A 27,056-nucleotide genomic window follows, 5' to 3' on the forward strand; every position below is an offset into this window, starting at 1 on the left:
CTTTCTCAGGAAGCATGAATCCTCCTAGTACTTGTGAAGAGGGATGAGTCAAAGCCCTGATGTCTTGTTTGCTCAGAATTAGAAGAACAGCACAGTTCAGCCTCCTGCTACGCTGTTCCATGTTCACGTACCCTGAGTCAGTGACACCAGAAACTCTGAAAAGGTGAGATCACAGCTACTGAATTTGATTTTCTTGGGGGTTGCTAGTAAAGTTACTACAGCTTTTATAATGAGTACTTGTTTGCTTGGAACTGGAATAAAACTAAATTTACTTCACATAATGCATTTAAAGATAATAATGTTTGTTATCAGCTAGGGTAGACATACCCAGTTATGACTCCTCATGATTTCACCTGGGGAACCAAACAACTATACCTAAATGGAAGTCTATTTCTTATAAGATTTCTAATGTTAGTTGTTTTGAGTTTGCAATGGGAGACACATTTAAAGGCTTGGGCTTGCATTTATAGAGTCAAATACTCAGACTCTGGTGCCAGAAATGAATTTTAGATCTGAAAACTTGATACAGAGGCTCAGATGGGAAATGTGATCCTCATCTCTTTTTAGATATTCTATCTCTGACTGTTTCCCAATCCACCTAAGCAGGTCAAGCCAAAGGGTAGAGAAACATACGTACATTCCAAATCACCTTGTTAAATCTGCAACATGTACACTACCTGCACTTTCTAAAATCTACCTCTTTATTGTTGCTTTCTTTAAAAAGAGAGGGGCAAGATAGTAAAGTACGACAAAAGCTTTTACCCAGGAAACCTAACTATGTTTGTGTCAAGATATTTATGGCAAATATAACATGAGTAGGAACAATGTCTACTGCTTTTGAACATGTCTGCTTGGGTATCTTGGAGGGGAAAAGAAATTATCTCTGTGTACAGAAGGCAAAATTGGTACCCAAACAGACTGTACCAGCTAAGAACCACTTCACTTAGGTAGGATGTCCATCGCTTCTACCAGAGCAACCCTAAAGCTGAATCATAATTTGCTACTAACCACAGCTTTTGTCCACAGGATTCCTAAAAGCTTTAACTGCAGCCACAGACCAGAACAACGGACTTTCCAGACATACCCATCAGCAGTGTGGTCCAGGAATTAAACATCGGGAAGTCTTCTATCAGAAGTGATCATTGTAACTATTTGAACATGAAAACATCTTGGAAGAGGACACTAATATTACAGTGCCCCAAAGGGAGTGAGCAGATATAAAAATGGATAAAAGGAAATGCTTTCATAGGAAGCCAGACTGCTCACTGCGTCTTGTCTACTCATATTGGTACTGCCTGTGTTGGGTTTGGGGGCGTTGGATGGCTGGGAACAACTGTCTGAAGCTGGTTTGCGGGCATTTGGAACCTGGAAATAATAAGCACTTTATTGTCTATTCTCAAAGCAAAAAGCTTAAGTAGTTGAGCAAGAAAGAAAACTTCAGTGGTAAAAGGAGAGCGTAGAAGAAGAGAAAAAGGAAGCAGGCACATAACTTGTCCCCTGGAGTTGGGAATGTCCCCAGGACAGGACAGTAAAGAGGACTGGTGATTCATTAGAAGAAAGGATAGTTCACTAATGTAGTTAATCAAGCAAGAAAAATATTCCCCACATTTAAATCACATTTCTGTTGGCCTCAAAAAAGGGAAAAGTATGTGTGAGACCCATTGTCCACTAAAAGGCTATACAAAGTAAGAGTAGCAAAATTAAAGTGGCTTATAAAATACAGCTCTTTTGAGCGCATGAACAGTTAACTTATAACAGCTGCTCCTTAACAGTATAGCCAAAGGGACTTCTGCCACAAAACACTGATTATGTATAAACAGTCTGTTCCAAACTTGGGTGACAAAACCAGATGAAATATGCAGTAGGAACAGAAATGTGCATAGCTAAAAAAATATTATGAGGGCACCTAATTGACATGATGATCTCAACATCAGCTTTTCTTTCTGTGGTGCAGAGAGTTCTCCTGCATGAGCATTTCTATGGGAAGCTCCATACGCACATGTATGCACTCCTATAAACACTGGGTAAGTCACAGAAATATCAAATAAGAATGGCAAATCCAACCACTGTTGAGAATCCACAAACTGGAAGGCAAGGAGGGCAGCAGAGATGCATGTCCAGCGACTCCCAAAAGGAAGTCAAGCTTAGTTAAGTGAACACTGCATGTATGAATTCAACATCTGTCTCTTACCACCTTGGCAACCAACCTGTAGGGAACAAGTTTGTTAAGAACCCAGACTTGGTTGTCTCTCAAAGATTTAAAGAAGAATTGGTCATGTAGAGTAGAGGTTCAGCCAGCTAGACAAATACATGTATATCTCCCAGGAAAAGTTGCCACGGCAGTTTCCACCACAGTCAGGTCCTATGCAGCATTTGTATTTGCTGAACCAGACATCAGACAGAACACACTGACTATACAGTAACAGTAAGTCTGGTCCCAGAAATTGAATATTTGCAGGGAGTTTCATTGATGCTGGCTCTCAGGCACTGGACACAGAGAAAGCATCACAAGACGTGATAACTGGACATCACTCCTCAGGAACGCGGCATATTTAAACAGCAGTGGAAAAAAACTCCTTAGACTTAAGTAATTCAGTGCCTTTTTGAAACCATCCAATCTTTGTACTTCTGCAAACTATCCCTAGTACAAACCGCCTAGTGTGGATTTGTTAAGGTAGTACAGATTTGCGCACAAGGAAACAAGGCTGCCAAACTATAGTCATGTTTTCAAAAGCTTTCATATCTGGATAGTTAACCTAGGTTTTTTTGCCAGACACTTTCAGGATATAATACTCCAAACCAAGTACACAGACATCACAAGACTAGCCTTCTATTTTAATAAGCTCAACTCTGCTGCCAGAGATACCAGTAGCCTTTAAATTTAGAAATTAATCGCAGCTCAAATATTAAGTCCCAGAGTCTTTTCCTCCTCCTTTTTCAAAGTCTCCCTTGATGTGAAACAAGAAGTGAAATTACTCTGACTCAGGCTCACTCTATTAGCCAATGAAGAGTAACAGGCACTTCTAGGCCACAACTCATTTCATCTGAAAAATCAGACATCTAAAACAGGTCAGAGGGCTGATGAGGTGCCTCCACTGACTGCACAGGGAATCCACGGTGAGCTAACTCCTGGGGTCAGTGATGTGTACATCCTACACTTGGTCATGAATACCATGTAAATCATGCAAGAAATAGGTCAGGTGTATTTGTAGTACTATGAAACAAAACACACACATTCAACCTAGCATCCCATGGGGAAAAAAAAATAAAAATTCTCTAGCCTACATTATTTCCAGAAGCCCTGAAACTCTGCCACACCTTTCTGCCTGAAACAGAGCATTCTTAAGACTGACATATAAAAACATAGTACAAGAGAAGGAGTTAGTAGAAAGACAGCTTGCCCAGAGCCCATACTTACATTCCCACCTCCAGGGACATGCTTAATATTGTCCTTGGAACCACACTTGGACTGAACATGGCTGTAGTTCGCTTTTTTGGAGACTATCTGGACCTGGAATGTTACAGAATGGAAAACAACACAAGGGAAGAGGACTGGTTAGAGTTGTCATATGGCAGGCTGGAGTGGATGCTCTAACATGGTGGATAAACAAGGAGTTGTGTTAAACTCAATCCAACTTTAGTATTAGGTGTGAAAGCAACTGAAGAGGAGAGTGAGAAAAAAGTGAACGAAACAAAAGGCTGCACAGACAGTGTTAGTGCAAGAGCGTAAGCGCTACCATGAAGACCGCTTCTCCACATATATTCTACGGGTTAGCATCACCGGGTGGCGCCTGCCTGCCAGAAGGGCTGGGTTCGTCTATGTTCCCCATGAAGCTTCCCAGGAACTCTCTGGTGAGAGCTTCCCCAGAGCATGGAGAGACAGCTCAGCTGCCTTGTTCCTCCACGGATCGGAGCCATGGGGCCACCACTTCCAACAACGCTATGAACTGCTCAGTGTCTGCACTTTTATTTCCATTTGCCTGGATTGGCTCCAGTCCTGGGTAATGTCTTTTGAAACCTCTGGGCAGTAAAGCCTGATCCGAGAAACAATTCTTCTGATGAAGGCTGTCAAACCTTCAGCTAAATTTTATCAGACGAGTCTTGTGTTAATTAAATTGTTTCTCCTTTAAACTGAAATGACTTGGACTTTTTCAAAATACAAAAGGAGTATGCTAAGAGAGCTTTTACTCACAAAGGTAGTAACTGAGTTAGAGTAACAGGCTCATGTTTACAAAGGTTAGTTACGACAGGTGTTTAGTGTGGGAGTTATTTAACACAGCACAAAACGTGGCAGAAGCTGTATCCTACTTTCTAGAAAGAGGTGATAAATTTGAAGCACAAAAGGAATCACCAGAACATTCTCACTTTAGCAGGTTTCCAAAAGCTCCTTAGCCAGTTCAGAAAGACTGGATTCAGTGCAACTGCAGCTCTGAAAAATGTACTCGTGCCATGGAAGTGTATAGTGGTTTAGTGACTTCTCTAGAGGTACAAAACCCATCCATTCATTAGCAGGCTCTGCCTGACAATATCTGAATTAAACCAGCACTGCAGGCACTCCCACCTCCCTCCCCATTAACTCATGCTGAAATACCATGTCGTGACAGCTTCAGAGTAACCCATCAAATGGTGACCACCTACTGCATGGAGTTAAAAGCGTTTTGATACAACTGGATTGGGAATAGTGCAGGGAAGATAAAGTCTTTAATATTCTGCAATCTTAAAACAAGCAGGGCCGAACTAAAGCGCTCTCTTCCTAGTTACAAAGTAGTGCTGTGTATGAAGAACTGGTCTTAAGGGAAACCTCTGACTCAAAGTTAAGCTCATCTACCTAAAAGTGAAAATGGTGGACTCTGCTCTGAAAACACATTTACAGCAGGCATGGAAAAAGATACCTACAATAGCGATCTCTGAACATGTTTAACTGAGAACATCTCAGGGTTTACAAGAAAGAACTGGAAGAGTGTCTGTGCAAGGAACAGTGACACTGACAGGAGACAGCAGAAGAGTTGAAGAGAAGGGAAAGTGACTCAAAATGGAAATGTTTTCCTTCATCTCCCACAGAGAAAAGTCTGAAATAAACTCACTTTCCCATTGGGTTGTTTTGGGGCACCCTCTTTTGATACGGTTGTTTTAGTAGTAGCCATTTTAGAGACCGCATTGGGTTCAGACTTTCGTGCAGCAGCAGCTGATTCTGGCTTTTTCTCTATTTTCCCCTAGATGGAGACAAATGGATGATTTCAACCAGCAAAAGCAAAAGTGTGGGCAGGAGAGTACCGGAACACAAGCTATCCAGATAAACTTAGTGGAACGGACAACCCATGAGAACTTCTTACACGCTGTAATCCTCAGACAAAATATAATCCCATGCCCAGGAATGATAAAACTAAGAGGGTGGAGGGGAAGCAACACCACTCTGACACAGGATGAAACAGGCACCCTGGGGTCATAAAGCAATAATTAAGTTCTCCATTTCTCAAAAAGCTCGTAGGTGCCTTTCATCGGTATCTCATCATTTCCCCAACAGTCATGATGGCAGGTCTCCAAGTGAACCCAGTACATTACATTCTGCCAAAAAATTAAACCCAATCTTTTAGTAACCCAATAGCAGCGCAGTCCTTCACATGGAGGACATTATACAGATCTTAGAGGCAAACACATCCACTGGCTGATTTTCTTTGCCTTCGAGCTCCAAGAGCTCTGCTGGATACAGATACACTGTGCTTCCATTTCTGATTTTGCACCCACACACTGATTTGACTCTTTGAGATCAACAGCTTTGAGATCAACAGCTGATTTAGGTTTTAACTCATCAAATGCAGATGGACCTAGCTAAACCAGCTAAGCAGAGAATTGAAGGAAAATTCGCAGGTTTTAGAAAAATTCAGCAACTACCTGAGAGTATCCATTTTTCTGCTAATCTAGATCCAGATAAGTGCAGCAGAACCCCGCATCTTTTGGGGGGCTCAACATAAATCCTGTATTTTACTAACCTACCAGGAATAGAACAGCAAAAAAAAAACCCCCAACAAAAACACAGCACTCCTATAACATTCAACATTCTCAGATTCCAAAAACATCTCAGCATAAATAAGACTACAAAAAGGACAGTCTTCTTAAAAGTACAATTGTTAGGATTTAACAATTCCATGAAAATATTTAGAAAATAAAGGACAGTACAACTAAATATAAAAATAAATTCCCTTAAACTGACACAATAACCCTGTAAGCTAAAAACCTACGCAATCCTCACAACTCTAGCACAGTTTAAAATAACTGAACAATCTTATGTGTTCTTTTTGACTAGATGGCAGGAGGCTTTCTGAACTTCTACTTGATTTCAAGCTACAATACACAGCATACGAAAGGGTCACCCTCCTGCTTGCCTCAAAGTTTTTCAGCAGACTTGGTTTGTCATTTCCAGAAACTCTGTTTTGGGGAGTGGAAGTTTCTGTCCTCTAGGTGTCTAAGCTCTGAGGACTGTACTAAGATATTGTACAACTAAGATACTCTTAACTCGGAAGAATAAATCCATTCTGTATCGATGCTGTCTGTGACATACAACACCACAGCCCAAGTAAGCCTTTGACTTTAATGTGCCTGAGAGGAGATTAAGGCTCCCAGCATGAAACGTGCTCTCTTGGCAACAGATTAAAGTTATATGCCAAATTATTCATTACCGCAGACCTGCCGCAAAGGTAAATCTGTTCTGCTTTGTGGAAATTAAAGCCCTCTGACTCCAGGCAAGCTGCTAACACATTTGGTCAGGCAAAGATGAGTGTATCTGTTGTACAATTTCCAATAAAGGTTTTATGATTATGCATATCTATAAAATTGTTTAAACCCTCAGAAGAGGGCTACAGGTATATCCCTAAACCTTTATCATTTACATGGTAGATATTCACAGTGAAAGTTTATTTATTTAATTTAAAACCATTACTGATTGAGAGCCTCAAGTTATATGTATGTACACACTTCTCCCTACAGCTCATTCAACACTACCCTCTTCTCTTGTGGCAAAGAGCAGTGTATGTAAACCCATTTCATTCCAGCTTTAGGCCTGACAAGTTGAACAGAGTCCCCGTTCCTAGACCTGGGAAAGGTGCTGTGGAACTTGCTCCTGAATCCAGATTTCCTGCATTGTAGTGCGTTATTTGACCTTCTGTACCATTCAGCAGACTCAATTCCTCTATTCAAGGCAAAGTTTTGGAATCTAGACAAGGTTTTGAGCTTTCAATACCAACTAGTTTCTATGTCAGGATGTACGACAGAAAAACAGAACCACTGAGTTTTGAATTCCTGTACGTATACCAGCAAACACCATGAAGGCTCTTAAGGCGGATTCCTTCTGTACACTACTATCACTGCCTTGTTAATGCCTTGTGCATAAACCAAGAACCCAAAGAGGAGCTCTGCAGAGCATAAATGAGAAGAGCAGTGAGGATACAGCCACCAAAATCAGGAAAGAGCAAAATCACCCATAATGCTTAAGAGCTACTGTTCCAATGTGCATATTGTTATCAAGTTTGAAGAAACTTACCTTTCCTCCACCAGGCTGATGTTTAATGTTATCTGTTGATCCAATTTTGGAACGTACATTTTTCAGATCTGGAGCAGAAACGCTGCTGGTCGGGCGAGGTGGCTTGGAAACAGTGCTGGGTTTAGTTGGAGCTTTAGCAGTTGTTTTTTTAGCATCTGCTGTTGTGGTTGAGGTTGTGGTGGGTTTGGTTGCAGCAGGCTTGGGTTTGGGACGACTGGTGGCTACTCCAGGTAAAGTAGGTGCGCTGGAGGCGGTGGTAGAAGGAGTGGTGGCACTACTTTTTACTGCATTTCCAGTAGCACTCTTAGGGCGGCTCAAGTCTGCTACAATTATCACAGTGATAGTTGAAGGGAAGGGTGGAAAAAAGATGGGTCAGAGACCATTTATACAAACTTCTTCCAAGTCCTAAAGATATACCTAAAGATGGCGTACTTATTAAACACAGCCCCGAACAAGGAGGATTTGATTTAGATGGAAACTGAACAGTTACCTGATGGTGACTTTGCAGACGTCTTCTTGGCATCTGCGGGCTTTGCATCAGTCTTGATAGCTGCCCAAAACAAAGTACACAGATTAGTATTTCAGAGTGGGAGCCAGTCTGCACAGAAGAGAAGCCTGGGATCCCATCGCAGCTTCCCCTGGATGTCAGGGGCTCTCTGCAGCTCCTCACATACTGATGGTCCTCTTCACCCACAGTCCCCATTTCTAACATGCTGCTTGAAAGAAAGCATCCCAAGAATTAACTGCTCCATCTGAACACCTGGCTGACATGGTCCTCATCATAACAGCAAAACTCATTCATGTTTTCCAGCAAAAGGATCAATTCACCATTCAGTGATATAACACCTGGGGTATGGTTTGCATTGTGTTTTTTCTTAAAATAACTTTCTGAATCTGACAGCACTCACTAACGTTATTTTAATCCCATCCCAATTTAATTTCAAAAACAAAACAAAACAAAAAAACCCCACAAACAAACAAAAAACCAAAACCCAACCCCACCCCCCCCAAAACCCCAACAACCCCAAAGCTCCTCTCTTTACTGAGCAGCAAAAGAAAAACCACATTTGTCCATCTATAACCTTGGTATTATTGCTACATCAGTTCTAACCAATGCCAATTTTCTTGCACAGAAGTTATTGCACATATTTTGGTTCCTATTATAATTCTATAAAACCAAAAATCAATCACTAAACTGAACTGTGCCTTCGGGCAAACACCAGTGATCATGACCTGATTACATTCCACATAGACAGAGGACAGTCTAAACCAGGAATGTATCAGTATTTCTCAAAGCAAAATAAAACCATACACAAAGTTGATCAAGGAAAAATCACAGACTGAAAAATATCAACAGAACCTTCTTTTAAAGAGGTCTTTGATAATGAAATTCTAGCCTTTTTACTATCAATGATGGACAACTTTGGCTAAAATCTGCTTCATTTCAATAGCCAAAGGAAGGCAACATTAAAAACAAACACCAAATGGAAAAAAAAATCTAAGTTAAAAATTATAAAAAGCCCTATCTTCTAATATTTAACTTCCATTAACAGTCTTAGATTTTTAAAACAAACTCAAGTAGCTGGCAGGGTACTTCATGGAATGCAAATACAGAAAAGAGCAAGCAAAAGAGGCAGATAACTATAGGCCAAGTGAGTCTGGATCACTCCATCCAGACTTTGCTAAAAGCATTCAGTTAAACACCACAGATAAGATACTAGCTAATGAGATGAAACACATTTGGATAATTTAATAAGGCCTAAAAGACAGATATATAATCAATACCAAACACTTCAAAAAAGGTCCTGTCAAACCAACCTAATCTCATTCCTTGAGACCACAACTTTAATTCTGAAAACTGTATGGACAGAACAGACTTAGTTTTCTGTAAAGGCAAGAGGACTAATATATTACTTTTATATATAAAGAGATGTTATTTCTACTCATGTTAGTGGGGAGCCAAATGCTGGGACACTTTTGTCTATGTTATTAGCATGCAATATTGAAAACCTACAGAATGACAAAGCTACTGGGAAAATGGTCTATAACGACAGTCCAAGACTTCGATCTTTTTCTGATCTGAAAGACAGAGGGCTGCTCTTGTACAAACATAAAAGTCATTTTCACGGGGGGGGGGGGGGGGAAATCAAGCACCACATAACCCGTGGCTCTCATTTAGTAGAGAAAAGTGACTGACATTTAATACCTGAAAAAGTGAAACCATATAATTTCAAAACAAGCCACTATATACACATTTTTAAACACTGAGAATGACTGAACACTTGAGCAAACCATAAGGAAGTGAGTGTCTATCTTTTGACACATGAAAAGCAAGAGCAGATGTCCTTCTGAAATATCATCTGTAGCCAGAAACTTATTATCTGGCTCAATGCTGGGTAATGAGAAACTAAACTGTGATCGGAAGAGATCCAGGTCCTCCATCACCCACATCTATGGATCTAGCTGAAGTTGCACATGCTCTAACTAAACCACATTGTTAGTGTTTGGCTTGTTGCGATTCCCCTTCAGGCCCCACAACACTGTTCATCCTCCATCAACACCCTTGCTTTCTCCTCTTCCAAAACAGGACTCCCTTCTTTTACTATTCATGACTCCTCTGTGCATTTCCAGATCCAGACAAAACAGCTTTAACTCCTGATGGAGTTTCTTCAGCTGACCTCATCTCTCCCTCGCCCACCCAGTTCTCACTGTACTTTGGCAATGTCCCACCACCCTCGCTGGTGCAGAAGCCTCTTCCTCTGTACATCTTGCCACTTGGAACAACCTTCCTGCATCTCTGCATCGTTGACTCCATCTCTTTTCAAATGTCATCAGAAAACGCTTCTTTGTTTGTGTCTCAATTTTGGAAGGAGAAATTAACTGAACTCATTAAAACATATTAAGCATTCTGGGCTACAGTTTGCATAAAAGACCACCCAAAATGATTTTTACAAGGATGTCCACAGGATCAGTTAAGATACACAGCTCTTGGAAAGTGCAACACTTCCTCTACACTTGATTAATTGTATTTTACCCTACAGCATAAAGTATGGAATGTACATCTAGTCTAATATATTTCAACATAGTTAAAACATTACTATTCTTTTGGGAAAGATGGGTTATGAACTCATGCTTTGGGACTCATAGAACAAAGCAACCAATATGTATTATTAGTTTTACATGTTTATTAGCAAATTTTGCCTATGAGGTCTAGTCATCTGAAAACACTTGAGAACATTTAACTGTATCTGATGTTAAATCTCTCAAGCTCCATTAAAATGAGTGAAAACACTGTTTTCAAGATGCTGATATGCTGCTCATGTTTCATGCTGACTGCGTTAAACTCATGGGAAGTTCCCTCTTTGGCAACAGTAGGAGTGGGATACAGTTTTCTGATGAAGCTGTTGTCATTTCAGCTCCAAATTCTTCCTGCACTGGTAAAAAACCTCCACCTCTGTTCAACCTTTTTTGTTTTTCAGATACACTAGTGTGAGTGCTTCAAGCCCTCTTCTGGAGATTTGAATTTCCCAAGTCTTAAATTGGTTTTAGTGTTTATTCTAACTGTTACTATAGCAAAATACAGAGGTAATAGCGTCCTTTTTCTTACATCAAGCATGTTCAGTAATTGTATTAACACTGAATCACATAGAGCTGATCCAAGTTGGCCTTGAAGGTCATTCAGATTGTTTTTGGAGGAGGAAGCCCTGGAGAGAAAAAAGTCTGACCTATGGTCTCTGTGCCTTGGCACAGGATCTTGTGTTGTATTAAAAGGGTTGGGAGTGCAGCTATCACTAAGCTTCAGATCTAATCCTGACTGACAGGTAGGCCAGTTTACACCTCTCAGAAGCGCTGGTTAACAGCAGCTGTGACTTCCCATAAATGGCTACATTTCAAGGGTTTGGGTTATTTCCTTCTTTTGAACCTGCACAAGCTTGTTTACCAGGAGACTAATTTTAATAAACTGATGGGGCCACAGGATGACCTAAACACAGGAAAAAGCAGTCAATGTACCGGAACACATGAGAAAGACATCATAGCGTGAACCAACGGTGCTACTCAAACAGAAACTTGCAGCTGGTTAGAAAGAGAGACCTCCTGAAGAAAAACAAGAGAGTACTTACACGTTGGCCTCTTCGGTGGAGAAGTAGCAGTATTTTTCGCACCAGCAGCTGCAGTGACAGGTGATGCTGCTGTTGTCCTAGGAGTAGCAGGGCTGCTCCTGACAGTAGTTTTAGGAGTGGCAGGTGATGGAGCCTTTGAAAGTGAGGTCCGCTTATCTGTGGTCTTCGCATCTGCAACCTAAAAATGAACAGGCTACATTAAAGCCAGTATTTCACTGACAGTCTCTTCAAAGCATTTGCCAACCAAAAGCCTGGAATAAATGGAAATTGTTTAAATTCTTAAACACACAAGCTAGGCACCACTGAAACATTATAATGCAGAAGATTGAAAATATAATTAAGGCATGCGGAAGCGACTGACTATATTCAGTGCAGGACACAGAGCACAGACCCTGCTGAATATTAGAATTCATCCAGATCTGTTTCAGCATTAATGTGTGGAGGCCATTTACAGATGTGAACGAGGTTTTGATTTCTGCACAAAATGGAGAACAGTAGTCCACTAGCAATACTTCTGGGAGAGATTTCTTTCCTTCATGAACAGAAAAGCTTCCTAAGCTATGGCAGCGTTTATTAAAACACTGTGGACATAAGAACTAGGTGTCCGTGGTTCATTCCTCTCTTGGAAAACTATTTCATGTCTGTCCCTGGTAAGTCACTTGTTTGTAAACTGACTGATCTCTTAAGTATTAAAATACTGAGTTAATGTACGGAAACAAATGAGATGAGGTTTTGATTTCATCAAAAAGGGATTCAGAATCATGCAAAAACTTAAACAAAACTGAAGACACTGGTTCACAGATAAAAAGTACAGATTTACGCCTGTGCTTTCATACTCTTTTTGCTATTTTTATTTAGCTGGTTTTAAAAAAAAGACACTGAAATGCAGTTATTTAAGCTTAAACGTATGGGAGAAATGCTAGCATTTAAACATCACCTGAAAGCTTCTGAAACAGATTTTAACTTTCCCTTTCAAAACTGAATTCTTCTACTATATAATATCACAAGTTAACATAGGGAAGATTCAAGGGACATTTCCCATTCTTAACATTACATGTGGATACCCTACTTCAGCTTTAAGGTGCAACACTAAGAACTGTCCACAGATCTGCTCTTACTAGAAAATTACAGATCTCCAATATTTCCTAAGCACATAAGTGTATGATCAGTTATCTTTGTACAGTTTTTATAGTGACCAGACATCATAAAAAGACAATCAGTGGGAAATACTTAAGTGTTCAACTGATCTTCTTCCCCTCAATATTAATATCGAAGCTCTCCATTCAGTTTTCCCATACTCTTGTCTGGATTTAAGAGTTATCCTATGTTCGTAGTGTATCTATATTTAAAGAACCCTCCTCCTTTAGTAAGGGAAAGAAATAAAGAATTACCTCGTATACTTCATCACAGTTCACTAGGAAAATTGTAGTAATACAGTCAAGTTTAATTTTCTTCTCTGCGATGATACAATTAAATGCTTGGGACCTGATGCCATAAGTGGGTTAATGGAAGCTGATACTAATAACTGTGCAGGTCTTATAACACAGTGAATCACATTCCTGATCTTATCCTCCCATGATTAGCACTAGAATTATGTTTTGACTCTTGGGTAAGACAGCTGGTAAGTTGACATGTAAATAAGTTCTCGGAGCTCCCACACAAAAGCAAATTGATTCTTACCTTTGGTTTAGTCTCTTTTGGAGTTAAGGTGGAGGGACGTGTAGTACTGGTGGCTGGGCGTTTAGTAGTAGTGGCTGAAGTAGGACCTGCAGTAGGGCTCGTGGGTTTTTTGTTTGGGCCAGGTGTGGCAGAGGCTGGCCGCTTGGGGCTGGTAGCGGACAGGGGCCTGGCTTTCGTTGCTGCAGGCTTTGTAGATGATGTGGATGCAGCAGGCTTTATTTTTTTTTCAAAAAGCAAAATCCAGTATAAAAACAAAAAAATACAACAAAAAATAGCGCATTGTAAACCAAAACATTGAGCTGCAAGAACATAAAAGTGATATTTTAAATGAAACAAACAAACAAAAAATAATTAGCTTTCTGTTTTCTGAGCATAACAAAAAGACCAAAATGAAGCAGCAGAAGGGGGCTGCTTTTGGACCCCAGTGGGGTTTTGCCATTCAATTCAAAGCGAACAGGATTTATTCCAGCAACATCTAAAGCAACAGAAGGAATCACTGGTAAAGCTGGGATTAGTAATTGGGTGTTCCTGGCATCTAGTCCTACATGCAATACACAGGACATTGCTTTCCAATTACATGCACACAATGGATTGCAAGCTCTAAATCCTCATCTGATCAACTCTAGTGGTCATACACCCACTGCCTTCGAGGGGACCAAGAACCCCCTGCCCCTGCTCTTTAGAATTTAGGGTTAGATTTTGCTGAATGCTACAAGCTTCTGAAAGCAGGTGTCTCTCATGTTTCATAAACAGCCCTAAAATAAGAGAATATCAAATCCTGAGCAGGATCTCTAAATGCTAATTGTAATGCAAATAAATGTGTTGTAAACAACTAGGAGAGTACCAGTGTAGCAGAAGCATTATGATACATGTTTACTACTTCCACACCACCGATACCAACCAGAGAATTAATTTAAATAAAGCTTACCACATATTTATTAAATCCACTTTCAGTCACATTTGCTACAGGCTGAGTTGTTTTCAACTTCATAACTGGATGTCTTTGTTACCGTAAAATGGTTCACAAATGGCAGCTCAGAAAACAGAACTTGTGTTGCCACAGCTTAAGAAGCAGAAAAGCCAGCAAATAAAAACCATGGACGTGAAGACGCTGTACGACACCTACCTTTGCCTTCTTCTCAGGGCTGGGAGGAAGCTCTTTGTTGGGAGGTGCTGTGATATCATTCCCTGTCACAGCTTCAGCTGGTTTGGTCTCTTCTGGTTTTGCTGGGGGAAAGAAGAAAAAGAAAAGAAAAAAAAAAAAGAAGGGAGACTTTGTAAGTTTGTGGGGGTTTTTTTGTTTGTTTGTTTGGGTGGTTTTTTTACATATAATTTTTTTTAGTTGACTATTATTCAACACAGTAGCAGGAGGAGACAGAATTAAGACAGTTACAGGTTGGCTCTTTCTGGAAAATTTCCCCCAAACCAGAATACCTATAGGAAGAAAGATCTTCCCTGTAACAGGACAGGTTCATCCAGATGCCATTAGCACCCAATTTCTCATATTATTCCAGCGGGAAAAGACAGTGGCAGATGAAAGAAACCTGTGGTTTAATTAAAATAGCAAACCTTCCCATCTTTCAAGTAATTCAAATAAATTGTTGGAATGTTAATGGTGAAGTTCTGACCCCTTCCAGGTTTTACACTATGACTTATCCTGAAGTAGGACACTGTTTTCAAGCTATCCCTATTGTTACGGCTGTTTCTTCTTGACCTTTCTTCTGCCCACATCCACATGTTGCAGCTCTCCACGAGCAGGGAGGATTCCCAGCAGCCGAAGGGAGCCGGACTGCTAACAGGAAAGGTTGCACAGGAAAGCAGGAACATGGAGATCTCGTTCTAACATGCGTGGACCATCCCGACCCTTGTTAGTGTGGAAGCCATTGTGTCATGCTGCTGTACGCGGTGTTTCACAGCACAAAGCTTAGATTCAGTTACAAGGGTTGCCAGTTTTTCACTGTGATTGTTAACTTGTGTCGTTGCCACCAAAGGTTATTATACTGAGTGGGGACAGCGACTATACACTCCTAACAGCAGCAGAGCAGCCACAACCACTTCCTCGTCTCCTTTTAAAAACCAGTCTCTAAAGTGTTATCTAGCTACCAGCAAAAGGATAACTACTGCCCTCCAAAGCAAACAATATAACAAAACATTAATTTAGTAGCAGCTTCATCAAGTTTTCTCCCTAAACCTTATAAATCCTACAGCAGAACTGCCATGCTACTTTGCACCATGAGATGTGCAAGAGGCAATTTCCCTATAAATAGCTTTTAAAACACTAATTCTCAGCGGTGTTGCTGTACAACTGCACTGCTATGAGCTGTCTTCCGCTGCCATCCCTGTGGCATTTGAATTTTATGAAGGATACGGTGCAAACAACCCATCACAAATTTATGCGTTTCCCTTGTCATCTGGGGATTAAAATAAAGCATTATCTGTGTTGGATGTTTCTTTTTATAACAACGCAACAGATTGTAATGCTGTGGCGCATGCTAAGGGCCCACCAGACAATAGTGTAACAATTCCAAGAGTAAAAAGGTCGTTTTCCCCATCTTTCGAAAATTATTATTTATATTTCACATTTTCTTGCTTGTCCATCTTGAAGGGAGCATCTCAAAGGACAGTTCATTTCTGATAAACACACCACTGTTGAAACAAACAAAATAGAATAAAATTTTGCCTTCCATCTGCCCCAGCGATGCTCAACAGCAGGATTGTTCTTTTGTTGTTATTTATTTTTCTGACTCCAGGACAAGTTTAGAAGCCCCCCCCCTTTTTTCTTTCCTTGCATTGCATTAGCCTGTTCCTAGCAATTTAGCTTCCAAGTCATACTAAATGTTTTGCAGCACTTGGTTTAGCATCCTAGGCACACAAAAAAGACTTGTGGAAAAAAACAAGCACCAGAATGTATAGGCTAGATACTGTTTTTAATGCAAAATTCTTAAGAATCATTCACGTTCACCTAGAAAGCTCATTGTTTTGTAGCTAATCTATATTGGCTCCTCTATACTAGTTTTCTCCACTGCATTTCAATAAACCTTTATATTCTTCCTCATTTAACTTGTCAGTTTTATCTACAGCAATACGAGAAAGAGCAATTGTTGTCAACGGTTCCTGTTTCTGAATAGCAACCTTCTGTCCATTCACTGCTCTTTGCTCCCAGGACCCCACGCCTGGGGATGGCTTTATTTTGAATCCTCCCAGTCTCAAATATCTCAGAGATCAAGGTGACTTTCTATCCATTGGAAGTTACCTTTCGTGTACTGCCTGTCGTCATTATTTCAGCTAATTCAGCGGCAACATTAAACCTCTCGCCTGGTGACAGTATCACAGCATCCACGCAGAAATGTGAATTCATCTCCTCAGGGAGCCTAATGTGGCTCCTCAAAAAAACTCAGCTTCCAAAGTTTCAGAATTAAAATTCCAGCAGCTTCCATGCTTCTGAACTAACAACAATATGAATTTCACGTTACTTAATCAAATACGGGCTACTTTACAAGAAATTTAGAGTGGATAACTTCAACACAAAAAATTATCAGAGTACATTAAGGTTCTACAAAACAAATAGGGTGGTTGTTGTTTTTTTTTTTAAATGTAAACCAGCAATGTAGCATCACCAAGCTGACGGAGCTACACTGCAGGACAGCACACATAGAGGTTAAGCAACTTGCATCTATAAATAATAGTAATAATGATGATGATAAACCCAGGAGAGCTGGGTAGGGAACTTTTCTGCTTCAGGGGCCACAGGATGATAATTCAGGTTCCATCTCTCACAGCCTCTGATATACCAGGGTACACAACTCCATAGACAACCCCAAGGGATTACAGAAGGATAGTTTTGTTTTGTGCTGCCTCAGTTTGAATAACAACCCAATGTGCTCATCAGTACATTTGCTTTCATTCATCATTTAATTACAAGGGCGCTCTCTCCTACACAGAGCCGAGAACTGCCTGGGAAGATTTCCTAGTTACAGGGAATATTAGGAAAAGCTGCCAAATCTTAATCAAATTTGTTCATTAGTCTGCAAGAATTATTTAAGAGACTTTTCAGTTTGCTTGTTCCTCCAAGCATGGCAACAAACCTCTGAAAGATATTTCAAAGACATTTTGTTGGGAGCTCTAGAAGGGGCTGCTGCTCTGCCCTGAGCAGGGTTCCTCCTTCAGCCGCCGCAGCTCCTGCTCCTCATGGTGTTCGCTGATGGAGAAAATTCGGCTCAGCTGAGTCAGCACTCAGAACTGAATTACTCCCAGGGGAAAGGGGGACAGGGACTTGAAGGAGAGAGTGAAGGACATTCCAATCTGGCATCTTCCACTGATAAACTCAAAGGCATAACCCTGCAATCACGTACTTTCTCCCTGCTGCTACTCACTGCAACGGCAAGCTGTGTGCCGTGCTGGTTTGTACATCCATCCTCACCCCCAGCTTACCATTCATTACTGACTAAGTATGCTTTTAATGGTGGAAATCAAACTTTCTGTATGTGTCAGTTCACAATACTGTGAAGCACCACTGCTTCACAATTTTTAAGAGCAACACTGGAAGAAATTATTCACATCTAAGTGCACCAGAGAAAACAAATGACTCCACAATGAGAACTAAACCCACAAACTGCAAACTCCAGAATTTTGTCTGAGGTTTTACTGACATCAATTATGAAAGAGCAAACTTGACAAGTGGTGCTTATGTCTCCCTTAACAGCAATGCCAAGAGTCCTTCAGACACACTCCAGCCAGCAGAAGGAGGGATGGTCAGGATTCCTGACATGCTTGTGGAAGAGGGACCCCCAGGGTGGCCCAGCACTTCTCACATGGACACCTGCTTCAGTTACTTTGTATTTATAGTACCCACCTGCCTCTAGATGGTTTTAGACAAAACAGGGCAGTTCTGAGAAAAACACTAAAGACGACTATCCTGCATATCAAAGATAAATGCAATGTTTTCCTTGACAAGGTTTCGCTCTCATCTGCTGCAGGAGGAGTTTGACACTGGCGGATGCAGCCTTGTGTCAAACAAGTGCCTTCTCAAACAAAAACCTGCTCAAATTCATTGACGTTATAATTCACTAAAAAAAAAAAACCAACCCACCCCCCTATAGTTTGAACCTCCTTGCTGGCTGAAGCCCCAGGTGACTCCCTGCATCAGTGGCCTGTCTCCTAGTGCTTCCCAGGCTGCATCCACACCACCCCCAGCATCAGCTGCCTACAAGCCCCCTCTTCCAGGTTCCTGTGCAGATGGAGCTGAGCAAACCAAGACCTACACAAGTTGTCGGTGGCACAAACCAGACTTCAGCCCTGCTGACCCTGCACCAGCCTTGCCAGAGGGCTCACCGCCATGGTGCTAAGTTGGTCAACCAAACCCTACTCAAAGGCAGTCCCTAAGCTGTAGTAATGCCCAGCCCAGCCACGCATGGAAGCCATAGCACTGAAACAACGTTTGGCAAAGGCACACTACAGCCAACAAGTTAAAAAGTGTATTTTTTTAAATAAATTTGTCACCAGAAACCAGGTATTTGCCATTGCTGGATGAAGGACCCAGCAAACAAGACCACATGGTGTTCAGCTAAAACTGAAGTCAGGGAACAAGACTCCTGACAAATAAACAGTGGTGATTTTTCAGAATAAATAGTAAAAATGAGATGATCTGTGCCAAAACTGACACTCAAAAAAAAAATGCTTCAGCTTCTTGTTATAAAAGGGACAATGCTCTTCCTACAGATCTTAAAAATTATGGAGAACATAACTCATTATGTTTGTCTCGTACAAGCAGAGTGAGCCATAAAAAAAACACTAATGAGGAAATTTATAATTCTGCCTCCAACAGCCAAGTTTAAATACTGTGACGCAAATAAAGCATGTGGGGCCATCCACGCAGCCGTGGAGTAGGCACGGTCTCCTGAAAGGCAATTCACCCTGATTTTTAGGTATCAGCAGTCACTCATAACAAGTTATTTACACAAGAACCCTGGTGTCTGAGGAGACTCTTAACATATTTTATCCTTAACCTCTTACATGCTGCCACTCTCTTGGTGGTTACTAGCAGCAGGTGAGTTACCATTAGAAGAAATGTAATGTGATACAAAGCAATTGAAGTAGATGATGCAATGGTTTTAAGAATATCTTTTTTCCCCCAAAAAGAACAGACTGTAGAACAACTACCTTATCAACTGTATAAAAGACCAAAGCTGTCCTCCAAGGCTCAATGTTAATGTTTAAACAGACTGTGTATTATTTCTTTTAAAAAAACCTTCCCTGTTTGAACGGTGAGTCTCTCTCCAAAGTTTCCTATACAGCACTAACACAGCTCAAAAGAACAACTTTCCAAGGAGCCTTCAAGCACATCTTACAGCTAGTCATTCAGACCCAGCCCATTCCACTGCATCCACAAAACCGTAAGATTCTGCCGTCAAAGCTTTTTGTCTGATTATCTTTCCTCTAGAGAGACTTTCTCTCATTAGAACGAGGTTAAGGAACAGAGCATTTCCCCTTCATATCACAAGGATGTACAGAACCTCCCTCCAAATGAATAGGAAAAAAAAAAAAAACCTATGATGAATGGAGAGTTTGGTTGATTTTAAGTTCCGCTGTCTGAAAAACACAGGCGTCTTTTGAAAAAGACCAAGGAACAAGACAAACCAAACTCAGTGTTTTGACAAGAGTTTCGCAGATGCTAAGGGGGGCTCTTCCTCAAAAGCAGCAACAAAGTGAGGGCAAAAGCTGCTGAAGTCTGTTTGAAAACAGAACAGCTGGGCAATAAGAAACGACAGCAGACGTGACATTCACCTTCACACTTCTGGATGAAGCAGCAGAATAATGCAGTAAGGAAGGGTAGCGTGACATGAACTGCCACACTGCTCCTTCAAGCTGTACTAGCCTAACATAAAAAGGAGGATTGCAAACCCACATATTGAAACCTAAGATAATGCTTCATGATTTTAACCTTGAACTCTTTACTCAAAATGCAATTATACCTATTGCACAGGGTTATAATGAGAATTCTGCAATCTGCCTGCATGGATGTACCAAAGTGGTCAAGCAACATAGGATCACAGAGCAATGAAGGCTTGGAAGGGACCTCAGAGGTCATCAGCCCAACCCATCACTCAAAGCAGGTCCCAGCAGATAAGGCTGCTTACAGTCATCGCCAGCAAATATAAGGAAAAACTTTTTCAATGTGAGGGAGGTCAAACACTGGAAGAGGCCCAAAGAGACTGTGAGATCTCCATCCTTGGAGACGTTCAGACCTGGAAGGGACACACATGGCCCTGGAGCAACCTGATCTACTTACACATGGTCTTGAGTTGGGGGTTAAACCAGAGACGTCCAAAGCTCTGTTCCAGCCTAAGTGACCCTATTACAGCTACGTAGGGGAGGATGCCCACATTGTACACAATTAATCATATGTCTTCTTGAAACCACGTCCCGATTATGAATAACTATATATAGTTTTCCTAACCATAAGGAGAAAAAACCCCACCCCACTCTCCTTCCCCCAGAATATCTCTCTCACCATCCTGTGATTTGCAGTCTAGAGACTACCTGCTTGTCCAACTTTAGCTTTTTAGCCCGTGTAATCATTTAACATTAGATTAGCAGAACAATGTAGGTTGGAAGGGATGTCTGGAGGTCATTTAGCCCAATCCCCCGCTCAAATTATACCAGATTGCTTGGGTTTTTTTCAGTCATATTCTGAGCATCTCCAACGGTGGAGACTCCACCTCTTGGGGCTTCTCCTCCAATACTTGATTAGCCTCATGGAAAAAAATAAAATATAATAAAATATCACAATTCACAAATTCCTGGCACAAGATATTTTACAGCTTCACAATAAATTGCTCTCAAGTTACCCAGCATGATTTGCTTTCATCTGCTGCTGCTATTTTTGTTTGATGCCCCATATTCTTATACTGGAGAAATTAACAGTCTTCTCTTGTTCACAACTTTCATGTCATTGATGACTTTATAGACAGTAATCACAACCATCTCCCTCTCCAAGTCCTTTCTCTTCCAGGCTAAAGTCTTAGTTTATTCGGCCATTCCCATATGAACTCCTCTAATATGATGCCTTCATTTATGATACTTCTAATTACATTACAACCTTTTTGAGGCAGAGGACAACATGCAGATTTACACATCATATTCAGAATGCAAGCGCGTAACGGATTTATAAATTGATATATTTTTTCTAGTTTGTTCTCTCTTCCTTCTGAATTCCTAGAACTCCATTTGGTGAAGGAAAGCCACACAAAAGCATCCTTATGACATCTATAAAATCCTTACAACAGTAGCATTATTGCTCCTCCTGTACAAGTACAGAAACAAAACCATCAAGGTTAGAGCTCGTGTGAGGTGACATTGAGCTGGAACCCAAGAGGAGAGCGAATACAGACCTTCAGTCTTTCAGATCCCTTCGCCATCAGTTTTGCTGCAACAGCTCTCTCATGAAAGCTGTGACTGTGTGTGAAAAAAATAGGCGCTAAATCTGAAAAGCTTTACTGTTAGTGTTTCCCTCCCTGAAGTAGTAAAATTAGGAAAAAAAAGTACTCATAGAAACATACCCATGAGTATCTTTTTAAAGTTAAACCATGTTACTGCATTGTTTTACAAATCATGGAACTCAGGATAAAAGCCTATGTGCATGTATTCCTCAAATATCATGCAGCAACTTATTCAAGAATAAGCATTCCCAAAAATTCATTCTCCACGACAAAAGGAACAGGTGAAGACCTCAGTATAACATATTTTAGGCTCATCTCCAAAGGCCAAAAGCAAGTATTTCTATTTTATGGTACTGTGGTAAGCAAAAGCTAAAGTGAAGATAAAGAAAAGCAGTAACTACATATTGTGCATCTGGAAGATTTTTAAGAATGTTACACCTTGTTTTCCTTTCTCCCCTTTATTGACTAGTTAAATGAGCATTTCAGTGGGTACTTGAGACTAGACCACTTAAATCCTCTCATCTCCTACCTATCCCACTTGATACGGTATGAGCTCCCATTTTATGGGGTCTGTATTTCACCTGCTTTGCCCCTAGTCACTGATCCAGGCTGGCTCATTTACGTGCTTCAAAATGGAAGGGGACGTGCAGCTGCATTTGAACGTGCTTGTGAACGAGGCCAGGCACTCATCTTCCATATCCCCAGCAAGGGATATTCAGCAGGCTAAGCTGAACTAAAACATCATTCAATGAAACAGCTCCATAATTCTCATAGGGATTAGAGTCATCAGCTGAAAATCCATTAAGAGAAATAGATTAAGCAATAAGGCAATGACCATCTTTACTCTCCCTCCTAAACGTAAACAACCTTAGAAACAAAACCAGACCATGTTAAATACTGCTTTTGCCAGAAATGCTGCAGAGGCACGAGCTCTTTCTTGCTCATCCATCACCATCCAGAAGGAGCTGCTTCATCATAAAAATCACCATCAAATAAAGCCTTTTTGTTTAAGGCTCTTAAGACAAAAGTATCTACAAATATAACAAATCTCAGTTTAAGCAGAAATACAATCCTTATCTGCTTTCTCCTCTCCAGAAAAGGCTAAATAAAATGTCTCCTGCTTGACCCAAATACAGAATAGCTAAGCATTTTATTTGGCACCAAATGGAATTCAATCAATGTGTACATTTTTACTCGTTACCAAGAATTGAGGTATAAACCAGATGTCCTCTTTGCCTGCATCTTGTAAACCTAGGTTGATTTGTTAAGAATCTATTTTTGTACCCAGGAAGGGAAATCCTAAATCAGAAGTTTTTCTTCTAGAACAACCTGAACTACTTGCCATGTTTACCTAACATGCCATGAACTGAAATCGAACAGTTCTTTAGAGTAATTAACATATTCTGTTTGACTGTAATACTGTGCTAAAAATTTGATGCTGGATATAAAAAGCTAACAAAAACCTGAGCTTTTCCCTTTTCATTGATAAGAGTGGAAGCACATTCATAAAACCAACAAAAAGCTCTATTTTCTGTCAATGTCCCTGACAAACCAAAGTGAGAGAGACAAGCACACCTCCCAGTCAAACTAAAAATACCGGCAAAACCACAACATTAACTGAAGCTGTCTTACAAGGGCTATCAAGTGGGGAGCAGGGAAGAAATGCCACCTGAATTCATGTTTCAGTCTGTCCCTAAGGCTGGTCTGAACGCTGATGAAACCTCAGAGCATTTCCATGTGTCCACTCAAGTTTGGGCAGTGCTTGGACCAGGACACTCAGGGTATTTTCAGCATCTGAAGGCATAAAACTGCAATTCCATACTGTTCAAAATGCAAAACAATTACAAGCACAATCCTGTCTCTGAACACTTAAGCACAAAGATAAGGTATTACCAATGATCCAACTAGTCCAACGTCAACTTCTTGCATGTCATCTGGTATCAACAAGCCACAGAGAAGCTGATCTGAGGGGTCTTTCTAGCCCTTGTGTCAGCTGATATATCACTGGCCTTGGACTTGAAGCATGACATTTTATATACCTTTATCCTATCTAGCATACCTGGAAGACTCATCTGCAGAAATTCCCATTCTTTAAGTCCTGCCACACTTAGCACCTCAAGCTTGCCGCAGGAATTTCCAGGGACAAGCAGTGCACCACCACAAACAACATCCCTGCACAAGGCCGGCACGTGCTGCCCTCAACCCATCTTCTGCTGCTGAACATCTCCTTGCTCTTCTCATCTGTCTTCCCAGAGAAAGGGGAAGAGGAATGCTTACGTGTCTGCTGTAAGCCACTGTTTTCAAGATAGTGTCCCTCGAACAGCCAGTAGTTTTTGCGATTTTTGAGAAAGCACAGTAGGTGTTACAGAACAGGGAACCCACCTGATTTATGTAATGATTACAATACTTTCAGCATCAATTTTAAACTCAATCCCTGAGAGATGCCAATGTTTATTTTATATTTAAGGCTGAACATGCATACACCAAGAATTTTCACTGAACTATCCACAGCCTGTATCAGGCACTGTTTACCACCCGTGCCTTCATTTTCTTCTCCTTCCCACAGCCTGCAATCCTTTATTTCTTTTCTTTCTCTTAAAAGCATGATTTAATCTGGCAAAGAGCCTTGTTAGCAAGCCACCATCCACACCACTAACATTACTTGAACAAGTATCATTAGTTCATTACAAGGTAGCTGGGCTAGTATTTCCTAATCCCATAATTAACTTTAATCTGTATAAACGTGAGGCAATAGGCTATCACAGCCTAACTCAGTTGCATTGGAAGTCTCATATTCTGTATTTATCTAAACCACAAAGTGTTCTGCTGCAAAAAAACCTGCAGGAGATTCAGAAGTTACACTGGACCGCACCCCTTGCTTAGGGATGTTTAAAGAAGAGTCAGAAAACCAAGACAATTTTTCTGATGCATACATGGAGCTGCTGAGTATCAGAAAGGTGACAGTCCCAACCGAGCATGGTCCAGCAGAGCCTGGAATTCCTGGTATTTCAGAGCAGAAAGTATTTCAAGTTGGAGGAAATTCAAAGAAAATGAGAAAAGGCAGAAAGTGAAGGCAGTGGTGAATGACATCGCTTATTTAAGTGATACCATTGGAGGTGACATATTAGGTACGTGCAGTAAATCACACAACAGCCTATACACAACGCGAACATGAATCAAATCTGTTGTTCAGCGCAGGAAACAATGCAACCGCTTGTGAGAATCTGCAGTGATTGCTGATGAAATAAGGGACTGGAACAAGTTCTGCAGCTCAGCTCTGATCAGGACTAATCTGCAGCCAGGATCTCCTTGCTTAAAATACCTGTTGTGGGTACGTGAGAGATTTGAACAGGTATGCCTTTTTCACAATTTTTAGAATTAAACTGTGCCATCATACTAACACCCAACTATCTGCAAGAATGAAGTATTTTCTGTACAATTCCAGGTCACCCTAAAAAAAACCAGGAGTAGTAGATGTTTAGCAAAAAACCCCACAACCCTGGCTGGACAGGACCAAGCAAGTCTACTTTTGGCTGAAGTTCTGAGAGATACCATTGAAATGATTAGAATCAGGTTGGACAACTCTCTCAAGAATTTTTAGCATGAAAAAAGATACAACTGACAAAAGTTGTCACCCCAAATGTAAGCGCTAAGTTCAGAATGAACAGATAGAACAGGCAGAAAAATAGAGGAATTAACAAAGAGAAGGAAAAACATATTTCTATCGGATAAAATAGATATGTTGGCTATTTTGGACACATTGCATTGTGACTGGAAGGAGACCTGCAAAGTGAATGCTAAGAGTGAAGCAGAGGAAGTTGATAAGGATATGAACGGGTGATTTAGCCGTGAATAAAATGCAAAGGACAGATTTAGAATCAGTTCCACACTTACAGCCAAGACTGTTTGCTTGGTTGAGTTATTTTTATTATAACCGCCTCTCTGTTTATTAACAGGGAAGGAAGCAAGAGCTCATCATAGAAAGTTCTGAAAGCATTTCAGAAACATCTGAGGAATTTTTGTCTGTTTTCTCTTGCATTCCAAAAATTCTTTCTAAACTACACACACACATATATATATAGCAAAGAAAACATTTTATTGCATCTACTGCTATGTTTTCTTCCAGGAGAGAATAAATCCAGAGTTTATTTCTTAGTAATGCATTGTACGCAACAGATCAAAACAAACCTAACCTAATCAGCTGGTAATTTTGGAGAAGAGAGTAAAAAAGAAGTTACAACTCTACTGTATTTTTGCCCAGGAAAGCCCTTGAGCTATCTGCTAACTCAGTTATTACTGTATCAGTTCACACTCAGACCTATAGTTATAAGGACAATAAACTAGCTTTTAAAATAAAGATTGTGAGAGAACAAAATTTTAAACCTAAAAGCTTAAAAAAAACTTGGCAATACGAATTAACCATCTGCAAAAAGCAACCCAACCAGAAGACTCTACGCATTTATATCTTTCAGCGACCTTTACATCACTGATGCTCAACCCCTCTGGGGAAAACATGTCAATCCACTTCAGATTATGTTTTAAATGTTTTTCTGATTTAAAGATCCCACTTATCTGTGTTTTGAAATGGTTGCCTCGTTCAGCTTGACAGAATTTGCCAGCCTACCCAAACCTGGTTTCCTCGTCCAAACGTGAACCTCCTTGCTAATTTGCCTCGTTGCAAATGAACCTTGGTCGCAGAGTGGATGTCAGTAAACCCCACCACACCAGAAATTCTGTGACATGAAAGGTATGCACAAATACAGTATTTTTCTGTTCCACATTTGTGACTAACATCACTTTTACCCATGTCACAGTTAAATTGTCAAGAAGTCTGATGACCATTTCGTGTTTTAGTACAAAACTGAGCACAGGTAAACACACAGCTGCACAGGTCCTACTTGTGCCCAAGCAAACACATCTCCAGGTGTTCCCTCCAACTGCAGCTCACAGCCAGGAGCTCACTGCATCGCTCTGGCAACTATCAAAAGGAGAGCTGATGACTCCTGCCTGCATGAAAGGATTTGACATCTCTGTTCAGGCTCCAACGGACTGATGTCTGCAATCTGTGACACGCTGCCACCAAAACTGACATTACTTCATCTCACGACTGCCAGAGTTACTTAAAATCTGTACACCAAGCAGACCGTAAGGAACAAGGTAACACTGAGATAATGGAAAGGGAAGATAAGAGAAGTTGGCACTTCGGAGCGGGGAGGTTTGTATTGCCAAAACCTTTTTCTACATGTCTCTGACCATGAGTCTTGGAAATTGAAGCATCGT

General features: G+C 40.7%; 1 protein-coding gene across 17 annotated transcripts in view; it reads right to left on the bottom strand.

Annotated features, from left to right (window-relative positions):
- MAP4 (microtubule associated protein 4) overlaps positions 1–27,056 on the bottom strand; it is a 164,279-nt gene that overhangs the window by 12,541 nt on the left and 124,682 nt on the right. For 11 of the 17 annotated variants that reach the window (XM_069778471.1, XM_069778464.1, XM_069778465.1 and 8 more), the window contains 7 exons: positions 14,465–14,565; positions 13,339–13,551; positions 11,659–11,836; positions 8,028–8,087; positions 7,538–7,860; positions 5,085–5,213; positions 3,419–3,511 (listed from right to left, as the gene is read on the bottom strand). In XM_069778471.1, the coding sequence (XP_069634572.1) occupies positions 3,419–3,511; positions 5,085–5,213; positions 7,538–7,860; positions 8,028–8,087; positions 11,659–11,836; positions 13,339–13,551; positions 14,465–14,565 (1,097 nt within the window). The remainder of the gene's footprint in view (positions 1–3,418; positions 3,512–5,084; positions 5,214–7,537; positions 7,861–8,027; positions 8,088–11,658; positions 11,837–13,338; positions 13,552–14,464; positions 14,566–27,056) is intronic. The other 6 variants (XM_069778480.1, XM_069778472.1, XM_069778473.1 and 3 more) reach the window with 4 other exon arrangements.

The sequence above is a fragment of the Haliaeetus albicilla genome, chromosome 2, assembly GCF_947461875.1.
Source record: "Haliaeetus albicilla chromosome 2, bHalAlb1.1, whole genome shotgun sequence".
Taxonomy (NCBI): Eukaryota; Metazoa; Chordata; class Aves; order Accipitriformes; family Accipitridae; genus Haliaeetus; species Haliaeetus albicilla.